We start from the raw sequence: 16,152 nt of genomic DNA, 5'->3' as shown, positions 1-16,152 counted from the left end.
GTGAATCACAAATGTTCTTAATGGCATTTAGAATAGTGAATCCTTTCCAGAAGGTTTTCAATTTACCCAGATCCATCAGAGGTATCACCGTGTCTGTAGCAGCTATAGCTTTACAAAGTGTATGTCTTTTTTTTTTTTTGAGATGGAGTCTCACTCTGTTGCCCAGGCTGGAGTGCATTGGTGAGATCTTGGCTCACTGTTACCTCTGCCTCCTGGATTCAAGCAATTCTTGTTCCTTAGCCTCCCGAGTAGCTCGGACTACAGGCATGCACCACCATGTCTGGCAAATTATTGTATCTTTAGTAGAGACAGGGTTTTATGTTGGTCAGGCTAGTCCTGAACTCCTGACCTCAGGTGATCTGCCCACCTCGGCCTCTGAAATTGCTCAGTGCAAGTCTTACTATTTCTTAAATAATAAGACTTAAAAGTCAAAATTACTTTTTGATCTGTGTGCTGCAGAATGAATGTTGTGTTAGCATAGGTGTGAAAACATTAATCTCTTTGTACAGCTCCATCAGAGTTCTTGAGTGACCACATGCGTTGTCAATGAGCAGTAATCTTTTGAAAGGAATCATTTTGTTTTTTTTTTGAGCAGGTCTCAACAGTGGGCTTAAAATATTCAGTAATCCATGCTGTCCACACATGTGCTGTCATCAAGGATTTGTTGTTCTATTTATAGAGCATGGCAGAATAGATTTAGCATAGATCTTAAGAGCTCTAGGACTTTTGGAATGGCACACCAGCATTGGCTTCAAGTTAAAGTCACCAGCAGCATTAGCCCCTACCAAGAAAGTCAGCCTGTCTTTTGAAGCTTTGAAGTCAGGCATTTATTTCTCTCCAGCTGTGAAAGTCCTAAATGGCATATTTTTCCAATATAAGGCTATTTCATCTACATTGAACATTTGTTGTTTAGCCACCTTCATTGTAATCTTAGCTAGATCTTCTGGATAACTTGCTGCAGCTTCCAAATCAGCACTTGCTACTTCACCTTGCACTTCTGTTGTAGAGATGGTTTCTTTTGGAAAATCTTGTGAACCAACATCTGCTAGCTTCTGCAGCTCCCTTACCTCTCTCAGCCTTCGTTAGGGCCTTGCTTTGGATTAGGCTTTGGCTTAAGGGAATATTGTGGCTAGTTTGATCTTCTATCCAGGCCACTGAAACATTCTTCAAATCAGCAACAAGGCTATTTCACTTTCTTATTATTTGTGTGTTCACTTTTAAGTTCCTTTAAGCACTATTGCTCTGAATTCATAACTTGACTGTTTGGCACAAGAGGCCTAGCTTTTGGCTTGTTTTGGCTTTTGACATGCCTTCTTTGCTAAGCTTAGTCATTTCTAGCTTTTGATTCAGAGTGAGAGACGTGTGAGTCTTTTTTTGTTTGAACATTTAGAGGCCTACCAAGACCAGCTTGGTCGGGGAGACCCTAACCCAGCGGCCCTAGAGGAATTAAAGACACACATACAGAAATATAGAGGTGTGAAGTGGGAAATCAAGGGTCTCACAGCCTTCAGAGCTGAGAGTCCAGAACAGAGATTTACGCACATTTTTATTAACAGCAAACCAGTCATTAGCATTGCTTCTATAGCTACTAAATTAACTAAAAGTATCCCTTATGGGAAACGAAGGGATGGGCCGAATTAAAGGAATAGGTTGGGCTGGTTAACTGCAGCAGGAGCATGTCCTTAAGTTACAAATCGCTCATGCTGTTGTTTGTGGCTTAAGAATGCCTTTAAGCAGTTTTCTGCCCTGGGCGGGCCAGGTGTTCCTTGCCCTCATTCCGGTAAACCCACAACCTTCCAGCACGTACGTTAGGGCCATTATGAACATGTTATAGTGCTGCAGAAATTTTGTTTATGGTCAGTCTTGGGGCCAGTTTATGGCCAGATTTTGGGGGCTTGCTCCCAACAGAGGCCATTTTAGGGTTAGTAATTTGCCCAGTTTGAATCTTTTATGTCTCAGGGAATAGGGAGGCGTGAGGAGTGGGAGAGAGATGGGGGAATGGCCAGTGAGTGGAGCATTTGAAACACACATGTATTAAATTCTTTTTCTTCTGCAGGTGCAGTTTGTGTGCCAGCCCCCCAATGACAATAGAAATGTCAAAGATCACATATCACTATAACAGATAAAATAATAGTGAAACCATTAGATATATTGTGAGACTTAGAGAGAGGGACATGAAGTGAGCACATGCTGTTGGAAAAATGGCACTGATAGAATTGCTTGATGCAGGGTTAACACAAATGGCAAAAAACCACGATTATCTGCAAAGTGCAATAAGAAGTTTGCTTGCAATAGGATACTAAGTTATAATAGCAAACTGTGAAAGTGGCATGTGAATGACAGAAGTTTGGGAGATATCACCTTATTTTTGTACTTAGTAGAGGATATTGACTATGTCTCTTCTCTCCCCTTCTTTTGTGGCTTGCTGTTTATCTGTGTGAATTACTATATGATTCTGTAATAAAGCAGTGCCATTAGGACTTTTGAAGTGTGTACTACATTTTCTGTGTAGCAGTTGTCCTTGAGATTGCTGTCTTTCAGTTAGCATCTCCTTCAAGCATTTACTCTCTTTTCACAAGTATTGGTATGCCTTGATTGCTGTCTTCGGGTAATTTAAAAAGACATTTCCAGAGGAAGTCAGATAGCCAAGATTATTTAATTAGTAGTTTTAATTTTAGTGCTTTGGTGAAATCCCCCCACCCTATCCCCCCAGTCTTTAGGTATTTTAACATTTTCAAGTTTATAATTTTGTTCTCAGATTTCTGGAAATCTGACTATGATGTGTGGTCACTATTCTGAAAAATGCACAAGAATAATATAAGGCGTTTAGTTTTAACTCAGTTATGTGGTTAAACTATAGAATATTTTATGTATAAAATGTCTTAAATAGTTGACGTTCTATAAGACCAATGAAAAAGTGAAATTATCGTGGGACCTAGAACTTTGAGATTATGTAACTTGCATAAATATAACTATATTAGATAAAGGTGTATATTTTACTAACTATAAGTTCTAAGTGCTTGAGTTGAAGTTCCTGTCTCGTGAATATCTCTAGCAGCCTTGGAATGCAGTTATATAGGCTTTGATGTGCAAAGTTTTTTAGAACTTGCTTAGGTTATTTGAGATCATTTCTCTCTCCTTAGTTGCCTATTACAATAAACCAGCTGGGTCATTTCATTTTTTTTTTTTTTTTCATCAGATTCTCACTCTTTCCTTTAGGAGTTATATCATTGAATTCTCTGGTTCATTATCTAGATAGAATTGAGATTTTGGTTTCAGATGTAAAACCTGTCTTTAAAGCTATTGTATAGCAAGTGGGCAGCATTGTTGTCACCTTAAAGATATGTTAATTTTTATAAAAGCATATAGTTTTTACAGATGAGCATGTAACTTATAATAACTGTGCATAGCCAACTCATGGTCACTTGTTTACAGTTTAGTGAAAGCATTCTCTAGATCAAGATTTATAATCTGGAGTCCCTGAAATTGTATGCAAAATTTATGTGTCTTTGTAATGTGCATTTTTCCCAGGGCAAAGGGGTGGTAGATTTCCTTAGATTCATAAGAGAATCTATGATCATCCTCCCTGTCACCCCAAAAAAGTTAAGGGATATAATCATGTTTAGGAAACTACACTCATTGAATTTTCAAAAATTCAGTTAGCATCATTCGTATTGTTTAAGCTTGTTAAATGTGAATTATACTAAAATTACACAGCTTTTAAGTACTTTAACTCTTAGAAGTGGTATTATACTGAAATACTAAGTAACAAAAGATCATTTGCTTCTTAAACTGACTTTAAGTTGCTGACTTATTTTATTAGATTGAATGTTCAACATGGTTCCCATCACACAGCAGTTGAAGAAGTCAGTTTAATGAGTGAGTTAATGTAAAGAAGTCAGTTTAATGAGTGAGTTAATGCAATCATAACTCGTATGTCTGTAGGTTGCAAAATCAGAGTGTCTCTGATGTGAGCTATGCTTTATTTGGCAAAATCTGGGAGTATTGTATAGAGGACAGAGCAGTTTGTTTTGCATAATCACAAAGGCAGAAGGAGGCAGAGATGATTATTTTGGGCAGAAGGATCCAATTAGAAGACAATAGTGAAAGAAACAAGCTAAAACTCTGAGTTGGGTGGACAGTTGTACAGGGAATCTAGGACAAAATTTTTTGAGAAACATCCCTCAATTTTGAAAAGAAAATCGTAGCACTATTCCTTATTAACTTGCAACCTATTTAGTAATGCTTTTCATTGGCTCCTGTATTTTTCTATGGCCTTTCATCAAATAGTGTAAGTGAAGTTACAATTAAATAAGGATTAAAGATATCAAGGCACCTGTTTGCATAAATGACTAAATTGATAAATTTAAAAATATTTTCAGGTCATTGAAAACTAATGAATGTGCTTTTTACTATTTTATAAAGGTATTTCTGCATTGCCTATCTCAGATTGGAGTTTTGTTAAATAGAAACTACATTGCCTCTTAAGTTTTGAGAAGTAGAAGTACGACTAAAATTAGATTTGACCATATGCAAGATCTTTTACCAATTGGTCTCCAAGAATGTCTTCCTTATTATGTTATTGGTCATTTTTGAGCGTGTGTGTTGGTGGGGTGGTTTCTGCCTTATATTCCTTAACTACATTGTATATTTTTCTAAGGAATTGGAAATTTATTTTAATGCTTTTTTTTTTTTTTTTTGAGACGGAGTCTCACTCTGTCATCCAGGCTGGAGTGCAGTGGCGCGATCTTGGCTCACTGTAAGCTCCGCCTCCTGGGTTCACGCCATTCTCCTGCCTCAGCCTCTCCGAGTAGCTGGGACTACAGGCGCCCGCCACCACGCCCGGCTAATTTTTTTGTGTTTTTAGTAGAGACGGGGTTTCACTGTGGTCTCGATCTCCTGACCTCGTGATCCATCCACCTCGGCCTCCCAAAGTGCTGGGATTACAAGCGTGAGCCACCGTGCCCGGCCTATTTTAATGCTTTTTAACATCTTCACTGGGAACTGGAATAAAGCTACTCTTGACTCTGTACCTTGAGCCATTGTCAAAGTCAGGGGTTACATTTTAGGTATCTAAAAATTACTCTAACTTTCACATTCCCTGGGTTAGGAAGCTGCTGTTTAGGAGAAATTTTCCTAGTTCTTCTGGCAGTTGGCTTAGGAGAAAATTATGATCTTAGCACAGTGCAAATTACCTTACCCGCAGCAATGGAGTTTTACATGTGGTGGTCATTTGTTTCTTTCAGAATGTGGTGCAATTGTTTTGTAGGGAAGCTACCATTATGAATTAAATTTAGTTTTTAAAAAATGTGTATTTATCATTATTAATGTATAAACATGCTCATTGAAGAAATTTTGGAAAATATATGAGAGTAGAAGGGGAAAAAAATCCCCTACAATTCTCCCTGCCTTCTTGGAAAATGTAGTTGCCTTTAAAGTTTGATCTGGTTGAACTGGTTAAGCTTGAGAACCATGGGCCAACCAGGAATTAGTATCAAGATGCAATAGTTAGCATTTTCTGTTAATGCAGCATTTCTTGCTCCTGCCTTTCCCTTTCTCCCGATTTCAGAGAAACTTTCCTTGATTCATGGAATCAGTATCTTGTAAGAAATGAGTTGGTTGGCTAATGGAGTTTGTCTGTATGAGTACTTGTTTTTCAAATGTGGCTTTCTAATTTTGCAACTTTGTTCTTTTGATGCTAGTTTAACTGATGAAGAGTCCCGGAAAAATTGGGAAGAATTTGGAAATCCAGATGGGCCTCAAGGTGTGGTAAATGATGATTTTTAAATATTGGCGATATGGTATATATTATAAAAATGTTAACCAGATTAAAGGAATAATATTATTTTCTTAATAAACTTATACTCACATGGAGTTTAACATAGATAAATTGAGCTCTCATTAATTTTTGCTTTATTTTTCTTTCTAAAGACTAGTTTGAAAGAAAATTATAACTTAAATTATAAAGTTGATCGAGAGAGAAGAGTAATCACTATCATTTCCAATTACTAGTTGATAAAAATTTGGAGGAAAAAAAATCTATTTTTCTTTGCTGACTTCACATTTTCTCATGTGTTCATAGTGTTTATGTAAACTCAGGACATATAAAATAATTTATATTTTTTTTTTTTTTTTTTTTTTTTTTTTTTTTTTTGAGACAGAGTCTTGCTGTCGCCCAGGCTGGAGTGCAGTGGCGTGATCTCGGCTCACTGCAAGCTCCGCCTCCTGGGTTCACACCATTCTCCTGCCTCAGCCTCCTGAGTAGCTGGGACTACAGGCGCCCGCCACCTCGCCCGGCTAATTTTTTGTATTTTTAGTAGAGATGGGGTTTCACTGTGTTAGCCAGGATGGTCTCGATCTCCTGACCTCCTGATCCACCTGCCTCGGCCTCCCAAAGTGCTGGGATTACAGGCGTGAGCCACCGCGCCCGGCCTATATTTTCTTGAGAGAAGGAGTTTGTACTTACAGGGTTTCTTTTTCCTTGAAAAATTTGAAGTTTCAGATATAAACTATATCCCTGAACTTTTGTGAAATGGGGACCTACTAATAAGATAATCTTTCTCAAAGTTTGTTTTTGTGTTGTGGGGGAGAATTTTAGGATATATTATAGATCCCAAATATATTTAATATATTTATTAAAACTGAAAGCAGAGATTCTTCAGAAACTGATATTTTTTCTATTTCAGCCACAAGTTTTGGAATTGCCCTGCCAGCTTGGATAGTTGACCAGAAAAATTCAATTCTGGTAAGTACATTTAAATAAGATACATTATGATGTATTAGACAAAATTTTTGTTATGTACAATCTGTCTTGGTAATATAAGAAGAACTGTTACAAAGAAAATACTGGTGTGCCATTCATTCATTCATTCATTCATTCATTCATTCATTCATTTGAGACAGAGTCTTGCTCCATTGCCCAGGCAGGAGAGCAGTGGCATGATCTTGGCTCACTGCAACCTCTGCCTTCCGGGTTCAAGCAATTGTACTGCCTCAGCACCCCCCCGAGTAGCTGGGATTACAGGTGCCGACCACCATGCCTGGCTAATTTTTGCATTTTTAGTAGAGATGGGGTTTTGCCATGCTGGCCAGGCTGGTCTCGAACTCTCAAAACTCCTGACCTCAAGTTATCTGCCTGCCTCAGCCTCCCACCGTGTTGGGATTACAAGCACGAGCACTATGCCTAATTTTAATGTACAGTAAATTAAATTGTATATATTCCATATAGTATTTCAGGAGGAGGTAGGATGTCAGACTTCAATCAGTGATAGTACTGCAACCCTAAAATGTCAAGAATTATTTTACTCAGGGATACATTCCTACTTCAACTTTCTTGAAAATAGTTGTCTAAAGGCTGTCTTTGAGGCAATAAAAACAAAATCCACACAGTCTGTAATTTGTTTTGAAAATGGCTATTAAGTTATTTTCTGGCAGATTAAAATTGATTACCTTGAGGGGTATACAGTTGCTGCATAAGCTTGTTTGTCATGCTTCTGGTTAGTAGGAATAGTCGAGAAGGAATAAGTTACTACCAGATTTAGGATCAAGTAATAGGAGAAAAATCAGTAGGTAAAAATTGCTAGTCAGCATTATGAAGTGACTCCTTGATATTCAGCTAAAGGAACCTTTGGCTAGGGGCTTCTTATCTCATTTGTTCCCAGGGCACTAACTGCTGAGAGGTTGTGGATATATGAATACCTGCCTGACTGGAAGAGAAATGTAATTTACAAAACTGTTTTGCTGGTGTTAATCTGTATTGTGTCAGTAAATAACAAATTAAAAGGTAATTTATTATAGTGGATATGAACATAGGCTTTAGAGCTGAACTACTTGAGTTCAAATCCTGGCTGTGCAATTTACTAGCTGTGCCCTAGGACAAGTTATGTAACCGATGTGTACTAAAGGTTTTCTACCTACAAAAGGAAGGTAATAATGGTACCTTCCTCTTAGAGTTTGAGAATAAGGATTAAACAAGATAATACATGAGGAATCCTTTTAATAGTGGCTCCCCCATTGTAAGCCTCAAAATAAATTCATGGATGTTGTTTTAATTTACCTGACGAAGGCCATAATTCTTTTTCTCTTCAATTCTAGGTTTTACTTGTATATGGATTGGCATTTATGGTTATCCTTCCAGTTGTTGTGGTAAGTTCTAGCTTTTTAAGTTAATATTTTTTATGGAAAGGAGATTGACATGTTTTGGAGTCTCCCTGTAACATTTTAAATGTATGTTAGAATATAACCCATTGATCCTTGAATTTAAGAATCTTGCCACTGAAGCCGAGGTAGGAGGATCGCTTGAGTCTAGGTGTTTGAGGTTGCAGTGAGCCATGACCCCACCTCTGCCCTCCAGCCTGGGCCACAGAGTGAGACCCCAACTGAAAAAAAAATTATGTAACTATACTTTTAAAGGTCTTCTAAAGGTGACGTTACATAATCATGATGTGTATATCCTCCCAATTCGAAAGTTACCCACAACTGACTGAGCATGGGGGCTCACTCCTGTAATCCCAGCACATTGGGAGGCTGAGGCGGACAGATCAATTTAGGGCATGAGTTTGAGACCAACATGGTGAAACCCTGTCTCTACTAAAAATAAAAAATTAGTCAGACATGCTGGTTTGAACCCAGGAGGCAGAGGTTGCAGTGAGCCGAGATTGTGCCACTACACTCCAGCCTGGGCGACAGAGCGAGACTCTTGTCTCAAAGAAAAAAACAAAAATCACAAAAGTTACAACTGAGTTAACACAGATACATATATATATATGTATACATATGTGTGTATATATGTATGTCATACATATATGTGTATATATGTATGTCATATATGTGTATGTATGTCATACATATATGTGTATGAAATGTGTATATATGTATGACATACATATATGTGTATATATGTAAGACACGTGTATATACGAGACACATGTATATATGCATGACACACGTATGCATGACGTGCATATGTATGCACGACATGTGTATATATGACACGTGTATATATGCATGACGTGTATATATGACACACATGTATATATGTATGACGTGCATGACACGTGTATATATGACACACGTGTATATATGTATGACATGTGTATGTATGACACGTGTATGTGACATACTTGTGTATATATGTGTGACATGCATGTATGTGTATATATGTGTGACATGCATATATGCATATATGTATTTTAAATACAGGGAAACTCCATTTTATTTTTATTTTTATTTTTATTTATTTATTTTTTTTTTTTTTTTTTTTTGAGACGGAGTCTCGCTCTGTCGCCCAGGCTGGAGTGCAGTGGTGCAATCTTGGCTCACCGCAAACTCCGCCTCCCGGGTTCACGCCATTCTCCTGCCTCAGCCTCTCCGAGTAGCTGGGACTACAGGCGCCCGCCACCACGCCCAGCTAATTTTTCGTATTTTTAGTAGAGACAGGGTTTCACCATGGTCTCGATCTCCTGACCTCGTGATCCGCCCGCCTCGGCCTCCCAAAGTGCTGGGATTACAAGCGGGAGCCACTGCGCCCGGCCTAATTTTATTTTTGTTATTTATGTATTTTTGAGACAAGGTCTTGCTATATAGTAAGGTGGTGCAAACATGGCTCTCTGCAGCCTCTGCCTCCTGGGTTCAAGCAAATCCTCCCACCTCAGCCTCCCAAGTAGCTAAGACCACAAGTGTGTACCACCATGCCCCGCTAAGTTTTTAATTTTTTTGTGGAGATGGGATCTTGCCATGTTGCCCAGGCTGGTCTTAAACTCCTGAGCTCAAACAATTATCCTGCCTCAGCCTCCCAAAGTACTAGGCTTACAGGTGTGAGCCACCATGCTTGGCTGACACAGATATATTTAAAGTTTAAAATGAAAGTATTCCCGTACTACCACCCTCAACTTCATTTATTTAGGAATCATTGGGAAGTTTGGTGTTTTCTCTTTCAAATCTTTTTCTGTGCATTTGTGTACACACATTCATTTTAAAAAAAACCTTTAATGAGATTTTAATGTATGTATGCATTATTCTATTTTTTTTGCTTAATATATTGGGGATGCAACATATAGAACAGCCTCATTTTTTAAAACAGCTGTATAATACTATAACACGGAGATACCATACAATTTGATTTTTACCATTTGTTACTTTTATGACTTATGTCCTTTCTGATCCTGGAGTTCCTTTTAGTCACATAGTGAGCCTAATAATTAAGTTGTTTGTTTTGCCTTCTTTGAAGGATTGTTGCAAGAATCCAGTCATATTAAGTAATATGAATGAAAGTTTCATGTCACTTGTAAAATTATGCCTACATTTGTTTATCAAGTATTTATTGAAGACATGCTATGTGTCAAGAACCAGCTTGGTGCTTATAGCAGTTGGTAGTTTTATCCCTTTTTGGTCTTTAAGGAATTTCTATCCAAAATGGTAAATGTTTTAATTATATATATGCAGTGACTTACGTTAGTGTTTAGGCTTCAGACAGTATAAATATTTGCTAAAGAAATCACTTGAAATATGCAACAAAGAGGTGCTTGTTGTGAGACTCAGGTATTTTAATTGTTTTATGAGTATTTAGAAGATTTGACCATAAACATATTCTGCCTCAGACTTAACATTTATCAGGGTTTTGTTTTGCTGTTTTTTGAGACAGAGTCTCCCTCTGTCACCTAGGATGGAGTGCAGTAGTGTGATCATGGCTACTACAGCCCTGACCTCCTGGGCTCTAGCAATCTTCCCACCTCAGTTTCCTGAGCAGCTGGGACTAGAGGCGTGTGCCACCATGCCCAGCTAATGTTTGGATTTTTCTTTTTCTTTTGTAGAGACAGGGTCTCACTATGTTGCCCAGGCTGGTCTCAAACTCCTGGGCTCAAGCAGTCCTCTCACCTCAGCCTCCCGAAGTGCTGGGATTACAGGCATGAGCCACCTCGCCCAGCCTATCATAGTTTTTACACTTTCTTTCTTGTTTAATTTTATTTGTGTTTTAGGGCTCTTGGTGGTATCGCTCAATACGCTATAGTGGAGACCAGATTCTAATACGCACAACACAGATTTATACATACTTTGTTTATAAAACCCGAAATATGGATATGAAACGTAAGTAAACTTTAAGTAACTTTGCTGTTGATCACATTGTTTTGTGACTCACTTATATGGGGTTGATATATATTCCTTAACTCTATACTGGTGAGATTCCATTGTACAGTTTTATAAATAGTGAATTATTAAAGCTAGAGAAAAATGCCAGCACCCTTTATCACATTTCTTAATTTATATTTTCTTTATTCACATTAACTCATATATTTCATCAGAAATTTTACCATAAGGCTTATGCGTGCAAATTTTGTAATTCTAGCTAACATTTATTATTTGTTGTATGCCAGACATTGCTAGTTACTGTACATGTCTTGACTCATTTAATTTTTGCTGTGTTCTCGTAAGTAAGTGCTGTTTTACAGTACATCTTATAGATGAGGAAACTGAGGCACGGAAAAGTAACACACTCAAGGATACACAGTAAGTGATATCCAGGATTGAACCCAGGCAGTCTGGTTCTTGAGCCTTAAACCATTAGGTTATACTGTATTAATTGTAGTAAAAATAAAAAGTCTTAGGTGTGTTGAAAGAAAACTGCTAGGGTATTTCATTCCCAATTCTTATTTAAAAATTTAAGAAAAAAATACTATTTTCACTTTCTTTGATTCTATAAAGCAAACTTTGTAGTTTATCCCTGAGAGATAGAGTGTTACCTTTCAGAATGATGGCTCTGCAAAAATCATAGATGCTCCTCCATCCCTCCTTAAAAAAAAAAAAATAGAAGAATGTGTTTTAAATTGTGTCTCCGGGACCAAAATGGACTTTTTTGTATTTTGGATTTGTCAATTTTGCTAATTTTCTTAGTAATGAGAGAGACTTATGGTCATATATGACTGTGTGTGAACAGATTTTACATTTCTGAATGAGTTAATACTACTTTGCCTTATCGAAAATATTACTCTTCCTAAAGCTGGATTGAAATGTTAATACAGAAACTTACTCCCTTATGAAAATGTTTCATGTTTATAATTTTAAGTTTGCTTTTTGCCTCAATCATTTTGATTTCTGTTTCTTTTCTGAGGGTGGTATCCTTACACAGCTTTGTCAGAGAAGCGTTGTTTAGCTGGTGGATTTCTTTACACATTCTAGGTTATTTTAGCTGTTTTAGGAACAGTTGTTATTAAGTAAACATTTGAGGGTAGTAATAGTAATAGCTCACACAAGTACTGTGCTTGCTGTGGGTCAGGCACATATGAAGAAGCTGAGATACACCGATATGAAGAATATTGTCCTAGGTCATTTAGCTAGGAAGTGACAAAATACTAAGGTCTGTGCACTTAACTTCTATACTATCCTGCCTTTTGTGAGTATATTACATGGATTTCTTTTTTTCTCTGAGGCAAAGTTTCTCTCGTTTCCCAGGCTAGAGTACAGTGGCGCAATCTCAACTCACCACAACTCCGCCTCCTGGGTGCAAGCAATTCTCCTGCCTCAGTCTCCCGAGTAGCTGGGATTACAGGCGTGCACCACTATGCCTGGCTAATTTTTGTATTTTTAGTAGAGATGGGGTTTCACCATGTTGGCCAGCTTGGTCTCGAACTGGCTGGTCTCAAATTCCTGATCTCGTGATTTGCCTGCCTCAGCCTCCCAAAGTGCTGGGATTACAGGCGTGAGCCACCACCGGCCTGTGGGTTTTAATCATGTGTATTTCCACAAAATCCTCTCGGGTTCCATAATAAAATTTTTTTGGAAAATTACAGTGCATATTAGGTTTACACAAGGCCTTGAGAAGTCAGGTAGTAAAGAAAGCTTTAACTCTTGTTTATATTATTTTCAGCTTTATTTAACCATAGGGCCCCCTTTTTTCACGTAAGTTATTAATACCACACAGAATACTAATGTTCTATAGAAAGTTTCTGTGGAACTTTAAGTGATTTTAATGCCTCCACTTGCTTTGGTGTGCTTTATTTGATCTATACTTCTGTTCACTTGTGGTGGTTGATACTGTGTACATTTTAAAAAGCGACATGTTACCTTTTTTATGGAAGAAATGAATACTTGTCAGTGGAGTTCAGATAATTTTTAACATTGTGCATGTTTAGAAAAGTGCTTCACTTTCAAGTGAATTAAGTATCTCAGGAGGGGGAATTAATAAATGAGCATATTTATTTACCTTCATATTTCTTTTGTTTTCTTAGGTCTTATCATGGTTTTGGCTGGAGCTTCTGAATTTGATCCTCAGTATAATAAAGATGCCACAAGCAGACCAACGGATAATATTCTAATACCACAGGTTAGGCTAATTTCCCAAATCCCCCAATGAGCAGTTAAGTATTAAAGTGAATACTTTTTTTAAAAAAGCGTGTTTTTGAATAATTATTTTATTTATTCTAGCTAATCAGAGAAATTGGCAGCATTAATTTAAAGAAGAATGAGCCTCCACTTACCTGCCCATATAGCCTGAAGGCCAGAGTTCTTTTATTGTCTCATCTTGCTAGAATGAAAATTCCTGAGACGCTTGAAGAAGGTATTTGTGATTCTGGTATCTACAGAGTTTTAGTGGGATGAAAGCAGCAGATTTAATTAGACTTAATGGTGTGTATTAGTTTGTTCTCTCATTGCTCTAAAGAAATACCTGAGGCTGGGTAATATATAAACAAAAGAGGTTTGATTGGCTCATTGTTCTGATGGCTGTACAGGAAGCATGGCTGGAGAGGCCTCAGGGAACTTTTATTCATGACAGAAGGCAAAGCCAGAGCAGGCAAAGGCAGAGCAGGTGTCTTCACATGGCCAGAGCAGGAGAAAGGGAGAGTTGGGGGAGGTGCCACACATTTTTAAACAACCAGGTCTTGTGAGAACTGGATCGCGAGAACAGCACCAAAGGGAGAACTCCGCCCGCTGATCCAATCACCTCCCACCAGGCCCCACCTCCAGCATTGGGGATTACCATTCAACATGAGATTTGGGTGGGAACACAGACCCAAACCATAGCATGGTGGTGTAATGTGTTTTGTTGCTGTTCTTTTTTGGCCAAATAATTGCTCAAGGACTTTTTAAAAAAGAAATGTATATGCTACATAATTACTTCTCAAATGGTTTGAAGATCTAAGTAAGCCGACGTTTTGGCAAGTGTTAAAATTTAGTGTTTCAAGGTGAGAGAATGCTCTGTATAAGAAATATTTAGTTAATTGCAGATCATACAAAAGTTGCTAATGATTTTTTTTAAAGGACTTTGTAAGTTTTTGGAGGGAGCAAAATGGATTTCACAACAACCAACACCTCTCACCTCAGCATGTACAAGCTTCCTCCAACAGTGGTTACAGTTATTTAAAGCTTCATAAGTACTTGAAGCCATGTATTCTGCTTCAAAGAAAAGTAGTTGATTGAGGCAACAGTGTTTCCAGGGATGTCATTAATTATCTCTTCTTTCACCGACATTATTTCAATTAAAGTTTTAAAAGACAGTTATTATCTCTAGGAAATAAATGTTCTTTTTGAATGATATCCTACCATCCCCTACCTCCTTTAAGACTGTAATGCAATTAAATGCTTCTGAAAACAAGGCCATGTGATGCTTAGTAATTGGTGATAGGACAGGATGCTTATGGTGGAATAAAGGAGCACTATTTAGGCAGTGTCATTGGAGTTGCTTTGAAATACTGAATTAACTAGTAATTCTGTTGCTAATGTTCTGTACAGATACATAAGCATCTCCATTTTTACTTATCTGTAAGAAGCAGGAAACAAGTCATTGTGGAGTACCAAATCCATAGGTTAATGTGGTCTTAATAGTTAACTATTATATGCAGTATAAATGAAAGAGTCTTTCTCTTTCTGTAAATTGCCCCCTTCTTCTCTTCTGCGTCTCTTATCTCTCCCCCTGTATTTAGCTGACATATTTATTTTGACATATTTAGTTGATCTGCCCGCCTCAGCCTCCCAAAGTGCTGGGATTATAGGCGTGAGCCACCACGCCCGGCTGCGAGTTGGTTTATTAAGCCTAACATTATGATATTAAAAATTTGTCTTTGAAACATCTAATCTGAGCTAGGGTTTTATGGCTGATTTTTGACATAGTGATACTAAGGAGAAACTCTTCCATTCAATCTGTAAAATTCTGAGATCATGTGAAATATTTGTGGCATAACTTTAATATTAGTTTTGGGCCACAGTGATAAAGATGCTTTAACTGTAAAATTAAAATGATCTGTTTCAGGTTTTTTATTGTTTTGCAGATCAGCAATTCATGCTAAAAAAGTGTCCTGCCCTACTTCAAGAAATGGTTAATGTAATCTGCCAACTAATAGTAATGGCCCGGAACCGTGAAGGTGAGGAGGAAATATAGTTAATTATGTTATACTTTTTCTTGCAAGCATATGCAGATTATACTTCATATTTTAGGATTTATGGGTGCTCAGACTTCTGTCTGCCAGTTCAGTGAGCTTCTTTAGATTTACTCATGTCTTTTCATATTTCTTTCCTATATTTTCTGTTATTTAAAGTCTATATCACAGCTCACTGTGGGTTTTTTTTGTTGTTGTCTTTGTTTTTGTTTTTTTCTTTTTTGAGATGGAGTTTTGCTTTGTCACCCAGGCTGGAGCACAGTGACAAAATCTTGGCTCTCTGCAACCTCTGCCTCCTGGGTTCAAGCGATTCTCCTGCCTCAGCTTCCTGAGTAGCTGGGATTACAGGCGCGTACCACGACACCTGGCTAATTTTTGTATTTTTGGTGGAGACAGGGTTTTACCATGTTGGGCAGGATGGTCTCCATCTCCTGACCTCGTGATCCACGTGCCCCAGCCTCCCAAAGCGCTGGTCACTGTGTTTTTGATTTTAATTCTTGTTTTTTTTTTTTTTTGAGACAGAGTCTCACTCTGTCACCCAGGCTGGAGTGCAGTGGCGCGATCTTGGCTCACTGCAACCTCCACCTCCCAGGGTCAAGTGATTCTCCTGCCTCAGCCTCCTAAGTAGCTGGCATTACAGGTGCATGCCACCACGCCCAGCTAATTTTTGTATTTTTAGTAGAGACGGGGTTTCATCAGGTTGGTCAGGCTGGTCTCGAACTCCTGACTTTATGATCCACCTGCCTCAGCCTCCCAAAGTGCTGGGATTACAGGCGTGATAATT

General features: G+C 38.0%; 1 protein-coding gene across 2 annotated transcripts in view; it reads left to right on the top strand.

Annotated features, from left to right (window-relative positions):
• SEC63 (SEC63 homolog, protein translocation regulator) overlaps positions 1-16,152 on the top strand; it is an 84,928-nt gene that overhangs the window by 34,463 nt on the left and 34,313 nt on the right. For both annotated transcript variants that reach the window (XM_003278922.2, XM_030809534.1), the window contains 7 exons: positions 5,703-5,764; positions 6,687-6,745; positions 8,095-8,145; positions 10,977-11,085; positions 13,224-13,318; positions 13,420-13,552; positions 15,261-15,353. In XM_003278922.2, coding sequence (XP_003278970.1) covers positions 5,703-5,764; positions 6,687-6,745; positions 8,095-8,145; positions 10,977-11,085; positions 13,224-13,318; positions 13,420-13,552; positions 15,261-15,353 — 602 coding nt within the window. The remainder of the gene's footprint in view (positions 1-5,702; positions 5,765-6,686; positions 6,746-8,094; positions 8,146-10,976; positions 11,086-13,223; positions 13,319-13,419; positions 13,553-15,260; positions 15,354-16,152) is intronic.

The sequence above is a fragment of the Nomascus leucogenys genome, chromosome 3 (genome assembly GCF_006542625.1).
Source record: "Nomascus leucogenys isolate Asia chromosome 3, Asia_NLE_v1, whole genome shotgun sequence".
Classification (NCBI taxonomy): Eukaryota; Metazoa; Chordata; class Mammalia; order Primates; family Hylobatidae; genus Nomascus; species Nomascus leucogenys.
This window is presented reverse-complemented; position numbering and strand designations above follow the sequence as displayed.